Source organism: Lytechinus variegatus, chromosome 11, assembly GCF_018143015.1.
Source record: "Lytechinus variegatus isolate NC3 chromosome 11, Lvar_3.0, whole genome shotgun sequence".
Lineage (NCBI taxonomy): Eukaryota > Metazoa > Echinodermata > Echinoidea > Temnopleuroida > Toxopneustidae > Lytechinus > Lytechinus variegatus.
Genome location: NC_054750.1, coordinates 28,415,218 through 28,431,122, shown reverse-complemented (window position 1 = coordinate 28,431,122; position 15,905 = coordinate 28,415,218). Strand labels below are relative to the sequence as shown.

General features: G+C 36.6%; 1 protein-coding gene across 1 annotated transcript; it reads right to left on the bottom strand.

Moving 5' to 3' along the window:
* Positions 1 to 5,025: 5,025 nt before the first annotated feature.
* On the bottom strand, positions 5,026 to 14,832 carry LOC121424481. Its single transcript, XM_041620178.1, has 4 exons — positions 14,601 to 14,832; positions 9,878 to 10,079; positions 8,159 to 8,355; positions 5,026 to 7,008 (listed from the first exon to the last, which is right to left on the bottom strand). The coding sequence occupies exons 2-4, from the start codon at positions 10,039 to 10,041 to the stop codon at positions 6,932 to 6,934; spliced, it is 438 nt and encodes a 145-aa protein (XP_041476112.1). The 5' UTR covers positions 10,042 to 10,079; positions 14,601 to 14,832; the 3' UTR covers positions 5,026 to 6,931.
* Positions 14,833 to 15,905: the final 1,073 nt, after the last annotated feature.

Below are 15,905 nucleotides of genomic sequence, written 5' to 3'. Positions count from 1 at the left end.
GCTTGTAAAGTGTGGATCCCCTTTGAAATGAAGAAATTATAGTTGACTTATTCTTATATGCGTACATGCATGTATTACAGGAAAGAAAAAGAGAACCAAAAAAAATCATATTGATGCAAACATAATTACTGAAATGATGCAAAGCTTTTCACACAAAGAGGTCTTCGTTGTAAAGGATATGTTGCGCAAGACAGAAGAAATAGAGCAATAAGCTCTAACTATGCTAACTATGCTAACTATACGGTTATAGTACGATCCAATGAATTCCTCTACGATTTATCATGAAATTTTAATGAAAAACATCGTAAAGGTTTACGACGTTTTATAAATGAGTTCTCATTGAATATTTAAATTAATCTTTGTACCTCAAGTCAAATCTACGAAGCAAAAAAAGAGAAAATTCGAAAAAGTATGACTCTGAAAACTGCAAAATAATAAAATAAGATGCAAATTTTAAAAAGCCAGCAACGGCAGCATCTAGAATCATTGTGTGCTCGAAGTGTTTCGTTTTCTTTACAAACCAGTTTACATTTCCAATAATGAATTTTTGTTTTACATTGATTTTCATAGTTTAAATGGATCGGATCAATTACAGCTCTTCGTAAAGCGCACACTATATGCGATCCGATGACGCGCGATTTTTAAACAAATCTTATTTTGCATTAAAGTGACATTTCCAAGAAGGAAAATTGTTTTATGTGAAGTTAGGCAAAATGTTAGAAATAACAAAATCATAATTTGGTTTATCGGCGAGCCATGTGTTCGGAATAAATTCCAAATCGGCTCCAAGTCGCAGGAGATATGAGACGTCATTACGATTTGGAATTGATTTTGCTTTTATTCCTCCAGGGAAGCTCGTACTTGACTGAATTCGGTTTGAGTAGTCCTATCACGATTCTGAATTCTGATTTCTCATATTTTATTGGTTGGAATATTCACATCAAATGTTTTTTTGCAATTTCTTTGAAATTCCTATCGCAACGAATTGCATTTTGTGTATGCACCGGGCTTAAGACGTGGCCCACATTGGGCAACATACTGTCTACTGTGTTGGGTAATGTATGTTGGTAAAAAATATAGATACATCCTGGGCAATCATTATCCAATTGAGCAAATTCATTACCCAATTATTAGTTTATATTACCCAATTTGGGCAGATTTTACCACTAGTTGTGTAGACAGTATCTTGCCCAATGTCTGTTTTAATGTACATCTTTTGTCCTTCTATTTTAACAGTGTGCAAAGATTTATCATGGACCTATTACAAATCGAAAATACAATATTACATGTACATGGTAAAGTAGAAAGGTATGTCATTAGTTCCCACAATTTTTGCGAATGAACAAGAAAAAAGTGCAGTGGTATAAAATTCTTATTTTGCTTCCGACTTTCATGATACCATTTTTATCAGTGATAATTTATGCTTATTTTTCTCCATTTATTCATATTAACTTTTAGGTGGTGCACTTGGCATATAAATCTGTTAAACATTTTTTTGATTTCTGATGAATGGCGTTTAGAGTCTACACGACACGATTGGAGATCACTTTAGGTGGATTTTTGTCAAATTTCAGTGATTTTTCTCTCATTTCTTTATTTTCATTATGTGGACACAGTTCGGTCATAAGTCATTGTGCTAATAATTTCACGGTAAAAATATACATGCCTTCTCGAATTTCTCCTCGATAGTTTCTTTTCTCAAGCGTGGATGGAGACCCCGTTTAATATCATCCTACATGATAAATCAGTCAGTACACCGATTTTGGCTGGAGGTAACAAAAGTGCAAAGCTTTATACAGATGGCTCATGACTGTCACTCTCGATCCACTACCACAATATTTTCTTTCCCATCCCATCCTACCAGTCTTTCTCCCCTGCTCCTCACCCCCCCCCCCCCTTATTCTTCCTCCAGTACCCATTTAACTTACCGTCCCCCCCCCCCCCCCCGTCTCTCACTGAATTTATTTATCTCTCCATCCCGCGCTCACGTAGTCCCCTCCCCTTTTACTTTTATATATCTGTATCTCCCTTCCTTTTTATCTCTCTCCCACCCTTCCTCTCACTTTTACCCCCTTCTCTCTCTCTCTCCCTCTCTCCACCTCCATCATGTCCATGGCCCTGCTGGGAAGTGGGGGTGTTGCGTGTATTATTCTCCATGGGCAGCACCCCAAGGTAATCTGGAAGATGTGAAAAGATGGGAAAATGTACCTTGTCTTTATATCAGGAACCACAATAAAAATAAATAAATAAATAATAATAATAAACATCCCGGAGCCCTGACCGCCTCTCTTCTTTATCTCTTTTCCCCTTCCCTCTCCTTCTCTCTCTTATCCTCTCTCACACACATACACACACACAAACACTACACCCCCCTCTTTCTCTCTCTCTCTCACTTTCTCTCTATCCTCTCCTGAACCGGTTTCCTTTTTCTTTACCCCCCCCCCCCCATCCTCTCTGCTCGTCCACAACGCCCTGCCCCGAGTTCACGTTCTCTCTGACCTTGGTGTCATATGGGACCTATTTTTAGAATGTAATTCATATACTGGACGGAAATAGATCTGTTGAAATTAAATCTTATCTCGAAAAAAAATTTCCTCCGGAAGTTTTCAATTTTAAGAAGAAATGGGACAAAAGATTTTGGACGCAAATGGAACAAAGTAATTTTGATATAGATACATGCAAAGTTATAGAGAAAACAAGTCAGTAGAGCTTTCCTTAAAACTTCTTGTACAATATTTTCACCAACTGAGGGGGGGATATTATAAATTTCTTTAAAATCCCGTCCATCGCAGAAAAAAATGTTTATTTGAATTAATAGAGAGAAATCAAACAAGCATAATGTTGAAAATTTCATCAAAATCGGATGTAAAATAAGAAAGTTATGACATTTTAAAGTTTCGCTTATTTATCCCTGAACAGTTATATGCACAACTAAGTGACATGCAAATGAGAGAGTCAATGATGTCTACCACTCACTATTCCTTTTGTTCTTATTGTTTGAATTATACAACATTTGATTTTTTTTCCGAAATAAATCAATATTTCAATTTTTCAGATTTGACATTAAGGACCAACTTATTTTTTTTTAATGTTCAAATAATGGTAATACCTAATCTACAGCATGGCCCTGGGAAGCGAGGGTGCCGCCCGAAGCACCCTCCAAAATTTCCATGGGGGTGCTGCATGTATTATTCTCCATAGGCAGCATCCCCATGTATTCTGGAAGATGTGTAAAAATACAAAAAAGTATCCAAAAATTACCATTATTCTGCAGTGGAATCTGAAATCCCCCGCCCCCCCCCCCCACCCCCTCTTTTTTTCTTTTCAAATTTCTCGGGACCAATTTGACTTCCATTTTTTTTTTTACTTTTCAAATTTACATCAGCAACGTACTGTATAGGAAAATAAGAATATTTCATATAATAAAATACCAACGAAATAATGAGTGGATGATGACGTCATTACCCTCTTCACTAACATACCTACCAGAATGTGCATATAACTGTTTTGTGAGATTAAGTCAAACTTTAATGTCATAAATTGCATCCAATTTTGATGAAATTTTCAGTGTTATGCTCGTTGGATTATTTTTCTCGCTTTATTCAAATCAAAAATATGTTGGAGAGGACTTGTCCCTTAAGGAGATATATATCTAATTTCACTGACGAGGGAACAGCTTCATTAAATATTGTCATGATATTCCATGAAACTATCGATTTCATGGGAAAATTACACTTATTAATCTAATGCATATAACACCTTCTTAATCTTAGGCAGCATTTCCTGCCTTTTTTGGTCTTTTGGGGGATTTGTTTTGCTTTTGTTTTCGGTCTCTTTTTTCATGTTCAAATTGAAAATCATGAAAAGTACATTATGCGTTACCATGGTTACAGTTCCTCTGTAGTAATAATAAAAATAATCAGTGATTTTGGTAATACTCAAATTTTAATCTTGAAGTGTTTGAAATGTGTGATAAAATGTGTACTTGTTTATAAGTGCCTTGAGAGAAAAATTTTCAGGCACTTCAACATTGATCGTTAATTGGAAAGGCCAAGATGCGTGCACGAGGCACAGATTTGAATCTCCTCAAGTTGCCGATTTGCGGATTGATCACTTTGGTGAAAAGTTCATTTCTGCTAATTCTGATCCTCCGATTTTCTGTTTCTCCCAAAACCAAATCTGAAATTTATGATAACTTTTCCCCTTCAGTATTATTAATCTTGTTTTTTAATTATTACTAATCTCAATCATCTAAGCGGTATCTGCTTTTCCGTATATTAGTTCAATATTTTTACCAAATGCGAGTTCCTCAAAGTTATCAATTCCGGATATAATCGGAAGAGATACAGTATATGATATCGAAGTGTTTCCATTTTAAGAAGAGAAGAAACACAGAAACTTGACATATTGCCATTATGTTAAGAAAATATAGATAGACTTAACTCTTACAATTATTTTTCTTACGTTGTTTTTTATTAAAAACGTTCATGACGTAAATCGTTATGTATTTATATACACGATGAAAAGAAAAACAAGGAAGTCTCATAGGGCTAAGACCGCTTATTGCTTTAAAGGGTATCTGCGCCCCCCCCCCCCTTCGGGTCATTACCCCCCCCCCCCATGTCTCTCTCCCTCTTTCTGTCCACCTCTAACCCCCCACCTCTCTCTCCCTCTCTCTTTCCACCTCAACTCCCCCCCCCCCTCTCTCTCTCTCCACCTCTATCATCCCCCTTCTTTCTCTTCCATTCTCCTTCTCCCTCTCTTTCTCCATCCTCTCTCACGCATCTCCCCCCCCCCTCAAGCTCATCCCCCTTTTTTGCCCCCACCCCCGTGTGTGTGTGTGGGTGTACATGTATGTGTGTTAATAATCATGATGTTCTATGTATGTATGGCAGTTATAATAGCTCCATGTAATAACTACAATGTACGCACATCCCAATGTTTACACGATTCTTTTTTCCTCTGAATCCGTTGTAATGTTGGGTAACAATAAGAATGGAAGGAAACGAAGACTGATTTATCGAAGAAGTTTATTTTAAAAAAATCATCATCATTCAAATTATTCCAATTTGTACTTCACGTGCCTTTTCATATTTCAATTAAGGTTACTTACATTGAATACAATAAATATATATACATAAATATCAAGAAACATCATTTCCGTAGTACCATTTACAACAACAACAAAAATAATAGGACTGTTATATCGATCATTGATCATTGCAAGGCTTATATCACCTTCATATTTATATATTTGTGGGGGGGGTCCCTCCATTAGCATGGGTCTTTATTTCAGCATTTTAGGCTTCTTAAAGATCAAGTCAATTAAAAAAGCATGAACCGGTTTCAAGCAATATCAAACAAGTAGAACAGTACAAATATCATCGAGATTGGATTTGAAATTGGCAAAAAAACATATATGGCATGCATACAAACGTAGAGAACCCATGCGATCGCAAAAATCACTCCAAACGTGTAAATTGGTCCTATACATTTTATCCCAAATATTGATTTTACTTCTCAAAGGACTAAGAGTACGACAATACGCCAGACGGTGGCCTGTACTTATAGAGAAGAAGAAGAGTGACAAGTCCTCATGGAATGTATAGGAATACTTTAATACAAATGAGGAAGTTGTTTTAGGCTATTACGTGTATGGTACATAAATAAATTATTTTGTTGCCACATAATTGGTTTTAGGATTCCGATGAATGGATGCATAATGACTTTTAAATATAAAAAAAAAATATTTGAATGTTTTGATTCATTATAATCTAGATTATAGACGTCAAAAACAGACAGGTCACATAGCAGACGGATATACATTCTTGCGAATAATTATAAATAACAGTTGCATGATGATGATGATTATTATTATAATGGGGCAGGGTTATGCATAAATATGCAAATTTGTAATTCCAGGTGACGAAAATGATCTAATTGAAGTAGGGCTGAACCGAAATTAGAAAGAAGTGTCTTCTCCGTATCAAAGAAGGAATTTTAAGAGAAAAATATGCAAGAGGTTATTTCATTTTTAAACATCTTTAAAAGACCTTTTAATGACCTTTTAATTTTCCCTGTAAAAAGACAATGTTTTTACGAAGAAAGAAATAGGCCTAACCAAATTAATATTTCACTAAAAGGACAATAAAGCGACTGGGATTGGTCTGTCTCTATTCACAATGCAATGTCTACAGTGGATGAAAAAAAAATAAACTTGGGTCAAAATTAATCCTTGCAATAACGGAAATATACTTGTTATAGCAATGTCTTAAAAGTCGGCGATTTGAAGATCTTTTTTGTGGAATTTAACTACAATTCTTAGAGCGATGAGTGAGATACATAAAACATAGAAAATACCAAGTATTCCTTAATTTCTTAGAATTTCTGGTGACAAAAATCAATGATCAGTTATATACATACACTACAAAAGAAAAGCAAATTGTAAAATTTTACTAATTCTTGTGTGAAATTGGAACATGTATTTGTTGGGTAAATTTCATGTCAACGTTTCATACACATATATCATTACTAAAGGCTCATTACTAAAGGTTTCCAGAGCATTTGGTGTTATTCTACCCAACAAATATCCTTTTACATCTAATATTGGATAAATATTAATATCTATAGTTTAATAATTGTGCAAGGTGCTCCCATGGATGTATCAAAACTCCGTGGTTTTTCGAAGAGTTGTGCAAGAATCTTTGGGATCCATTCTTTTCAAAATGCTTCATGTTTGCGTCGTATTTTAACAGGCAGGCCTGCTATATGTTACAGTCACACCAACGAAACTGTATAAATCGATCGATAATACGCTATTTGAAATGATGTATATCTTTGATCGGTCTGAAGTCGGTTTCATTGGTGTGACCGTCTGAGATCCCGGGAGAAGCAGACGATGTATCTGGACAGTAGTTCCGGTTTCGTCGTTTCAGACAAGCGTAATACTTGGTTTACTTTGTTCTTTGATCACGTTGACAATCTCGGATATTGATATCCGATCATCGCCTGAATGGTGAGAGAAAGAGAGAGATATGGGGTTAGAGGGGGAGTGATGGAGAGAGAGGGGAACATGACACTGGGAAGGAGAAGAAGAAGAAGAAGAAGAAGAAAGAGGAAGGAAGAGAAGAAGAGGAGGAGAAGGAGGAAGAGGGAGGAAAAGAAGAAGAAGAAGAATGGGATGAAGAAAAATGGGGGAACGTGGAATATATAAGAGTCTGGGAGAACGAAAAGAACAAAACTAACCCATAAATTAAAATGAGCAATGGCCTTTCAACTTTTAGAACTATTAAACGTGAACATCTCTAACTACATAAAAATAACACGTACCACGTTATCCAAAGAGTGCTATAGAAAAAGATAGACCGTAGATTTCCATCTTCATAAAAACAGAGATGTCGTAATAAAGCAAAATTGACATATTGCGCGTGGGTGGTACTTATTGGATAAATCTAAGAAGAGATATGTATGCACTGAGCCGGTTAAGAAACAATATATTCGGGCCACAACGTGTGGGTATATATTTAAAACATATACTATAGCGACAGGGATGATGATTTTCATGGGGTTATACGAATGATACTAAAATATAAGCATGATAACTATAAACATTGGTATCAATTATGATGATGATGAGGATGATGATGATGATGATGATGATGATGATGATGATGATGATGGTGGTGGTGGTGGTGGTGGTGGTGGTGGTGGTGGTGGTGGTGATGATGATCAATGATGAAAATGAGGAGGAAAGTAATGATAATAATATTATTAGAATAATAGTATCATATTATAATTCAATCCAATGTTTATTTTTATTTGTTGTCATTGTTGTTGTCGTTTTTCTATTTTGTGAATACAAAACTCTGTATATAAATATAGTGTTCTTGTATGGATTTTTTATGAGCAAATAAATTGAAATTGATAATAATAATATTATAATAATAATGTCATGATATTATAATGATAATAGTGATAATAAATGTAATCAAAGTAATATTAATAATGACAAAAATAATAACAATAACAATACTAATACCTCAAGTCCCCAATACAAGCTCGTGCTCTGCTTAGGCGAGACAAATATATGTGTTCGATTTTTTTACAGTTGCGTTTGATTGCAACTCATTGAAACGGGTTCAACGTTACTACCACTCACCATCCTTGTCGAAGATGTTTAAGAGCTTCAAAAAATCATGAACTGAATGTCCCTCGCTGACCCAGTCAATGACGGTGACCTCCCCGTCGTCGATGTCCTGTTCAAGCAGGTGAACGAGCTCGTCTGTCAAAATCGACTCCGGGTTCGACGCGGCTATGGTTTCGTCATTCCAATCCATGCCCAACTCGCGCCGAAGTCTGAAACATAAATTGAGGAAGACGTGATCAAACGTCTTTGTGAAATAGGGAACTCACGCTTCTGAACGGAAGTTCGGGAGACGGTCATACCGCAGTCGCACCAACGAAACCGACTCCTAACCGACTGATGGTAATGACACTGAAAATTAACGTACTATTTTGGATCCGTTTGGTGTCAGTTTTATCGGTTTGACTGCAATATAATGTCCTGTCACACCAACGAAACCGATTGCTAACCGACCGATGGTAATGACATTGAAAATCAACGTACCGGTTTTGATCGGTTGGATCCGGTTTCATCGGTTTGACTGCAACATAAATCTGTCACACCAACGAAATCGACTCCAAACCGACCGATGCATGCCATTCGAAATAACGTGATGTAAGCTTTGATCGGTCTGTAGTCGGTTTTGTTGATGTGATTTTACGTGTGACTGTACATTTAATAGGGAGACGACATCAATGCGAGAATGCATTCTTGAATGTCACTGCATCAGCCAACTATACAAGCCTATCTACTGTCAAACATTGCATCGCTTTGCTTTTTCATTTTTTTTTTATATATATCACTTTATTTGCAAATCTGCACATTAAAGGAATACAATATACGCCCAGGACATTCTCCATAATGAGAAAATGTAAGGCAATAAAATTTACTATACAGAAAAAAAACTTAGAATATAATACAACAATCAATATGGAGAAAAATACTGGGCCAAGGCGATCCTATATTACCCCGGCTAAGCTAGTCTACCAATTTTGCTGCGCACAGCTTTTTGAGGAATTAGCCTACTTCCTGCCAGTACCCAATACCCATTAACCTCTCCTGGGTTGAGTGCAGCACAATGTGGATAAATTTCTTGCTGAACGAAAACACGCCATGGCTAGGACTCCAACCCACGTCCCTCGGATTGAAAGACGAGAGTCTTCCCACTAGAGCACGACGCGCGACGTCTCAACATTAACAACAGTCCCATATGTTTTGCTCCCTGAACGAACGCAATATTGTCTATATTCAATGTCATTAGAAACCGTGAAATATTATGTGTTTTATCCACTCTAAAAAAAATTAAAAAGTAAATTCGGCACTTCATGGGCTCCTGCCTGGATACGCCACAGATAAATATGCCCCCCCCCCCCCCCCACCCCATCTCGAGATGGCCCTTTGAACCAAGGGGGGATGGCATCAACGTTCATTTTGATTGATTTTGCCCCAATCTTTCTGTAACGCGAAAATAAAAACCTCGAGTGAATGGCCACCATGAACCGACAATTTTCAGGGGCCAGACATGGGGTATGGAACACGATTCATATGTTTTTAAAAATATATATATTAGGCCTATAGTGTGACAGATTTTGATATGATATTGAAATAAATAATGAAATATTTTACCCTTTTATCTTTTCGTTTTCTTTCTTTTCCCCTTTTTTCCGGTCATTAAAATTTGTAGGGTGTCTAAGCCCCCCCCACCCCCCTATATGTACACCGGTGACTCAAAGAGTGCTATCTTCATGATCTTACCTCTGTACGCCAGGTCTACCACCTCTTTGAGGCTTGGGTGTTGTAACATCCGAGCTTCCTTTCGAACCACAAGCCTCGGTCAGTGACGATAACATCATCGTCGAAAGTAGTGTTGCCGCCAAAATCAGCGAGGCAAAGGCGTTCGTAATCGTCTGATGGTACATGTTTCCTTATTCTTACTCACAATACTAGTCAGGGATATCTGAACATAAGAAGAGAAGATATTGAACGAAATACGACATTAGCTTTGTCGGGTAAAACGTCGGGTATTCTAGCGGTAGAGCATTCGGTCGGCATCAAGCCATATTCCATACAGCGGAGACAAGTTCAACCTCAGCCCTGCCAGCGCGTATGCCACGCACATGTAAATTGATTTATCCCTTGCACAAGCCTGCTTTATTATCCAGGGGCCGTAATCCTTCGGTATCCTTTAACGTGGCGAATGATATATCAATCTCCCATCCTCCGCCGCGGCCTGATGGCAAAGAAAAGATGCGGCGGGTTGGTGTCTGACTCCGTGGATGGATAACAACACACCGAAGCTGCATTCCCTTTTTATCATCTCCCGGAGTGGGGATGTTGGACTCCCTGGTGAAGGTTTGTAACCTCGGATGCGGGATGTTCAACCGCGAGGAACCCGAGTTATGGTTCTGGCCATGAACTCCCATTTGTGCTTAGGTCATATTGAATGAACTTCTAAGGAAATGATACATTAAGGGGGGTAAAGTAATTGTAACGCACTCTTCTCCGAAATTGGGTCGAACCAACTCTATGGGAGAGATGGGGTCAAGATTATTTATGAATGCATTTACCACGACATGTTAATGCGTCCCAGCTATACATAGTACTTTTAGTATTGTGCTTTACCATAAAAAGTAGAGAAAATATACTATTTTCAATAGCACTCGCCTCCTATCGATGCCATTGACAGCGATTTTAATATCGTCATAAAAAATAATTTGAATCTCACATGTCAAATATCTCTTGATTTTTGTTATTCCAATGTGGTTCTTACACTGGCGGATCCAGGGAGGGGGGCAAAGCCGGTCCGTGCCCCACCCCCCTTTGAGAGGTACACTTTAAATCTTTAATGTAAAAATGCCGTTAAAACAGAAGTGTGCCCCCCCCCTTGAAAGTAAAGACCTTTTTTTCTTTGCTTTTCAGATTTTCTAGTGGACGAAATAATCTTCATTTTTGGTTAAAAACCTTATCATTTTGTATGTTTTTCTTTTTTTATGGGGGGGGCCTCGGGAAAATATACTCCCCCCCCCCCCGTCGGAAAATCCTGGATCCGCCCCTTGTTTCTTATTTTCCACGTACATTAATCTGGATGTGTATCGAATTTCAAAGGCCGATATGTTGAATATTTTCGTCTCACATGGGGCTACCAGGACTTGAAATAGAGGATTTAAAGTTCATTTGTTTAACTATGGATAGCCACATGTCAAGCGTGTGACGTAAATATATTTAACAACAGTTTTTCGATGTATTGTCAAATTTCGTCCCTCAAAAATGTGTAATACTGTCTGGAACTCCTGATCATTGACGTATGAGAGGAGAATCTGAGGGGTTCGAATTTTTTAACCCTCCCCCACCCACCCGAGTAATAGAAGAAAAATAATGAAATATTGGTTTTAAAAAGTTGGAAAAGTAAACCGCAAAAACACTTTGTTGAAAAGTTTCGGCCTCCGAAAGTAATATCCTCTTCAATTTAATTTAATCAATTCTGATTTTTTTTTCTTGTTTTAGTCTCAGTCGTTTTTATGTCCTTCAAAATGTTATTAATCTATTACACCATCCTATAACTGTAGATGAATCATTATAATGTACATATGGTAGTCGTTTTTTATAATTATGGTCTAATGCTATCTTTCGTTATTCCCAGATATGCGAGAAGTGAGGAGCTCATGATTAAACTCTTGCCAGTTTAAGCGCCCTTCCTTCTTTAAAAACAAAGACAACAAAGGAAAAGCCTGACAAAACTGATATCCAACCGATTATTGTGGCAACTATGCCATACTAGGGATCAATGTTTTCCCAAACATCAACTGTCAGTGTCTATTATTTCGTGCTTTTCGAGAAAACGAACAAAATATCATTTAAAGGTCAAGTCCACCTCAGAAAAATGTTGATTTGAATCAATAGAGAAAAATCAGACAAGCACAATGCTGAAAATTTCATCAAAATTGGACGTAAAATAAGAAAGTTATGACATTTCAAAGTTTCGCTTATTTTCAACAAAATAGTTTATACGAACGAGCCAGTTACATCCAAATGAGAGAGTCCATGATGTCACTCACTCACTATTTCTTTTGTTTTTTATTGTTTGAATTATACAATATTTCAATTTTTATGAATTTGACGATTAGGACCTCCTTGCCTGAAGCACAAAATGTTAAAATAATGGAATTCCACGTGTTCAGGGAGGAATGAAACTTCATATCACATGACAATGGCGAGAAAATCAAAATATTTAATATTTCATATAATAAAATACAAAGAAATAGTGAGTGAGTGACATCATGGACTCTCTCATTTGGATGTAACTGGCTCGTTCGTATAACTGTTTTGCTGAAAATAAGCGAAACTTTAAAATGCTATAACTTTCTTATTTTACATCCGATTTTGATGAAATTTTCAGTGTTATGCTTGTTGATTTTTTTTTTATTCAAATCGAGTTTGTGTTGGGGTGGACTTGTCCTTTAAGTTGGGTATAGTTCGAAGTCAGGTTCCGAATTCCTTTTTAAGATGAATTTTAGTGGGGGTCTTCTTTTTATAAGTGACTTCTTGATTTCAATTATGTTCCAAGGCTACGCCCCCTACAAAGTAATAACAATTCGATAATTTCCTCGTTTACAATTCATAGAAAAGAAATCAACAAAAATAGGCCCAGTAAATGATTTGCGGTTTTTCTTTAAAAGTAGAGAAACTTTCGAAACGTACATGTGTATTTGGCTTTAGGGGATAAGAGCGGGAATAGCGGATTTATTTTCCACATTTCCATATGCGAAATATGATATCCAGCATCTGTCCGCTAGTCCCAAGCGGTGTTGCGTGAAGAATGATTAGAATCACCTTTTCAGGTAAATTATGTATTAAATCGATATACGTCATTAGGTAAATCAAGTTTTCCTACACTTTCCTAGAAATATCGGGGAAAAAATACTTTATGAAATAAAGTTAAGAAAAAGCATGATTCATGTATGAGTGTTAACCCTCACACCCATTCCATCTCATCATTCCTCTGAATAGATTGACGTCACGCGTCAGAAAGAAAGAAAGAACTTTCAGATTAGCGAGCGAGCAAAATTGAAATCCCAAAAATATTAAGTATTTATCTTTTTTACAGATTTGTGGTACAATGAGCAAGATATGAATGGGAGATAAAAATTGGGATGTTTTGAGATCCCACTACCCCCCCCCCTACCCCTCCCCATACCAACACCAGTTTACCGTTATATCATTGGCAATAAAATAAACCCCAAAAACACCTTTCGCAAAGTATCGATTGGAAGGTTAGGGATCATGGACATGATTTGGCCTAATCGATATGTCTCTTGTGTCAACTTTTTCTTTATTCTTCTTTACATGAAAGTAACCTTTTAAATCAATTTCACAAGCTGTTTTTACTTTACATGCAATGATGGAAAGACTGTCACACCAATTTAACCAGAATACGCGTACGCACATTTGGCAAGCCGTTTTATTTCATTTGATTATATTCATTGATATGAAGAAATCAAATACTTAGTATCTAGAAATCTATTACTTGCTATCAAGAAATCGAATTCTTAATATCAAGAAGTCATTTGTGTTGTTAAAATGTAATTCTATATTTAAAATAAAATGTTAAAACATCAAGGGATGAACTACATGATGCTATCAAGATATCGATTTTTTTTTAAATCAAGAAATCGAATTGTTTATATCAAGAAATCATTCGTGTTGTTAGAATGGTTAATTCTATATATTAAAAAAAAAAGGATGAGATTACATGATAAAAGCCATTTCGCTTGCCAGGCGTATACGTCAGTAATACTGGCTAGATCATTTGAGTGTGACTGTCCCCTCAATATGTTTGAACCTTTGGACGATATGACAACCCTCTGGTTTCCCCTTCAATCCTGTTTTTCTTCTGGCATGTCTAAAGTTAAGGAAGGAATAAAAGGTGTCTGTCCGTTTAGTATAAAAAGTGAGACAGCGAAGTCTGAGTAATGGCGTGGCTGTAGGGGCACTGGGGGCGTTAAAGGGGCGGCATTACGATTTATACGCGAGCCTCTTAAGATATATAAAAATTAGTTTAAAAAATCACTCGGCAATCTTTTAAAAGAAGTAGAACTTTACAATAAACCGTTGTCAGAACTCTCGTACATTAAGGGAGCACTGTAGTAAAACTAGGGGAAATATGATGAAATTGAACCACCTATGGGTCATTGGTGTTAACATATTTGAATTTGAAGATTACAAAGTCGCTGAAATAAAAGCCAAGGGTGTCATGTATCAACACCACTGGGTAGTGCCACTGGGTGTTGAATTTAAATCATACCTAACACCTGAGCAATGTGCTATGCCGATGGTGTAGGTTAAACGTCTTGGTCTTTCACTCTTAGTAAGAGGTCTTGTATGAATTACGAAAAAATAAACTTTTATGAAAGGGGAGTATTCAATCATGGTAGTATACATTTACTCTATATGAAAAAAAATATATATATATTTGAATTACCTTAGATGCAGGTGGTGCAGAGATCTCAAGCTATAGTATACAGGAAGATAGCAAACGCTTGGTGACTTTAGTCGGAAAATTGTAGAACAATATAGGCCTTTCTGTTCGATAGTGCTGTTTCAGTTTTGTTCCTCGGTTGTACTGGCTCAACTGTTTCAGTTCCAAAGAATTGGTGATGGGTGTAGTTGCCAAAATCTCAATGTGGCTATGGTGACCATTTCATCCTGCTTTATACCCTCTGGCCCGAGCGGATTTCGCAACCCGATTGCAAAGTTTTCGGCACTTCAGGCCGGAGCACATGGTAGTATTTGTTATGGTGTAAGGTATTTACAGCGGGGAATCCCCTCGAAGTATCATCGCGCATGGGGGAAAGTGGAATTTCAAGTACCCTGGAATGAAGTGGATTCGTATTTCTCATATTAAAGTCCTCTTTTTCGCTCTTCTCAGAGACTTTCCACTTTTTCTAGACGGAGGCACTCATAATTTCATAATCATATTTTGAGAAAATTACGATTTCATAAGTGATGGATCCCGGTATTTTTTAAAATCATGAATATTGGTCCCCGTGATGATATGAGGTATTAATCAATCTTAGGTAAATATCCCATTTTTTCTTCACTTTTAATTCATTTCTTGCCTAATCTCAGATATTTAATAGTTTTTTATAATACTTAATAGAAATGACATCATTTTGCAATGATCTGTATAGTGACACGATTTTATGAGGTATCCTGGTTTCATAAAAAATAATCTTGAATATGCTACGATTTCGTCAATCAAGAAGATATGTATTTCTGATTTTTATGTTGAAAATTGATAAAGAAATGAAATAAACTAATTGATTCAAATTTAATGAATAGGCCTATTACCACAGGCTTAAAGAAAAGTCGTCGAAGTAAAAATCTAAACTTCGACCAAACCCTCGCATTCACACATGATTCTGCCAACATATTAGTTTTTATTGAAAAAATCATAAATATATTGAAGGTTTGACGACAATCTTTAAAATTTAAGACCTTTTTTAATGTTTTGTTTCTGTGACGTTGCATGCGAGCAGCATCCCAATTTTTGTGAATTCCATGTGAAAATCGGTTTCTCACAGAAAGGTGTGAAAAAGTATGTGTCTGGTGGAAAATGAATGCATAGGTCAAATATTTTACAATTTTCTGAGAAACTGGAACTTTGTTAATTTCCCCCATCGCTAGTAGCGTTTGGTTTACCTTGAAAGTTTGAAGGCGTTGTAGTAACCATGTTATTTTAATCATGTCTGTTAATGATATTGGTGGAATATGAAGCATTTTTATC

What these genes read in the sequence shown, in the direction of transcription:
- LOC121424481 (XM_041620178.1), bottom strand. Translation starts at nt 10,041, where the DNA reads ATGTACCATCAGACGATTACGAACGCCTTTGCCTCGCTGATTTTGGCG. An exon ending in GGTAGACCTGGCGTACAGAG is followed by an intron (nt 8,356 to 9,877) that starts GTAAGATCATGA and finishes TTTATGTTTCAG; the next exon opens with ACTTCGGCGCGAGTTGGGCA. An exon ending in AAACATCTTCGACAAGGATG is followed by an intron (nt 7,009 to 8,158) that starts GTGAGTGGTAGT and finishes CTCACCATTCAG; the next exon opens with GCGATGATCGGATATCAATA.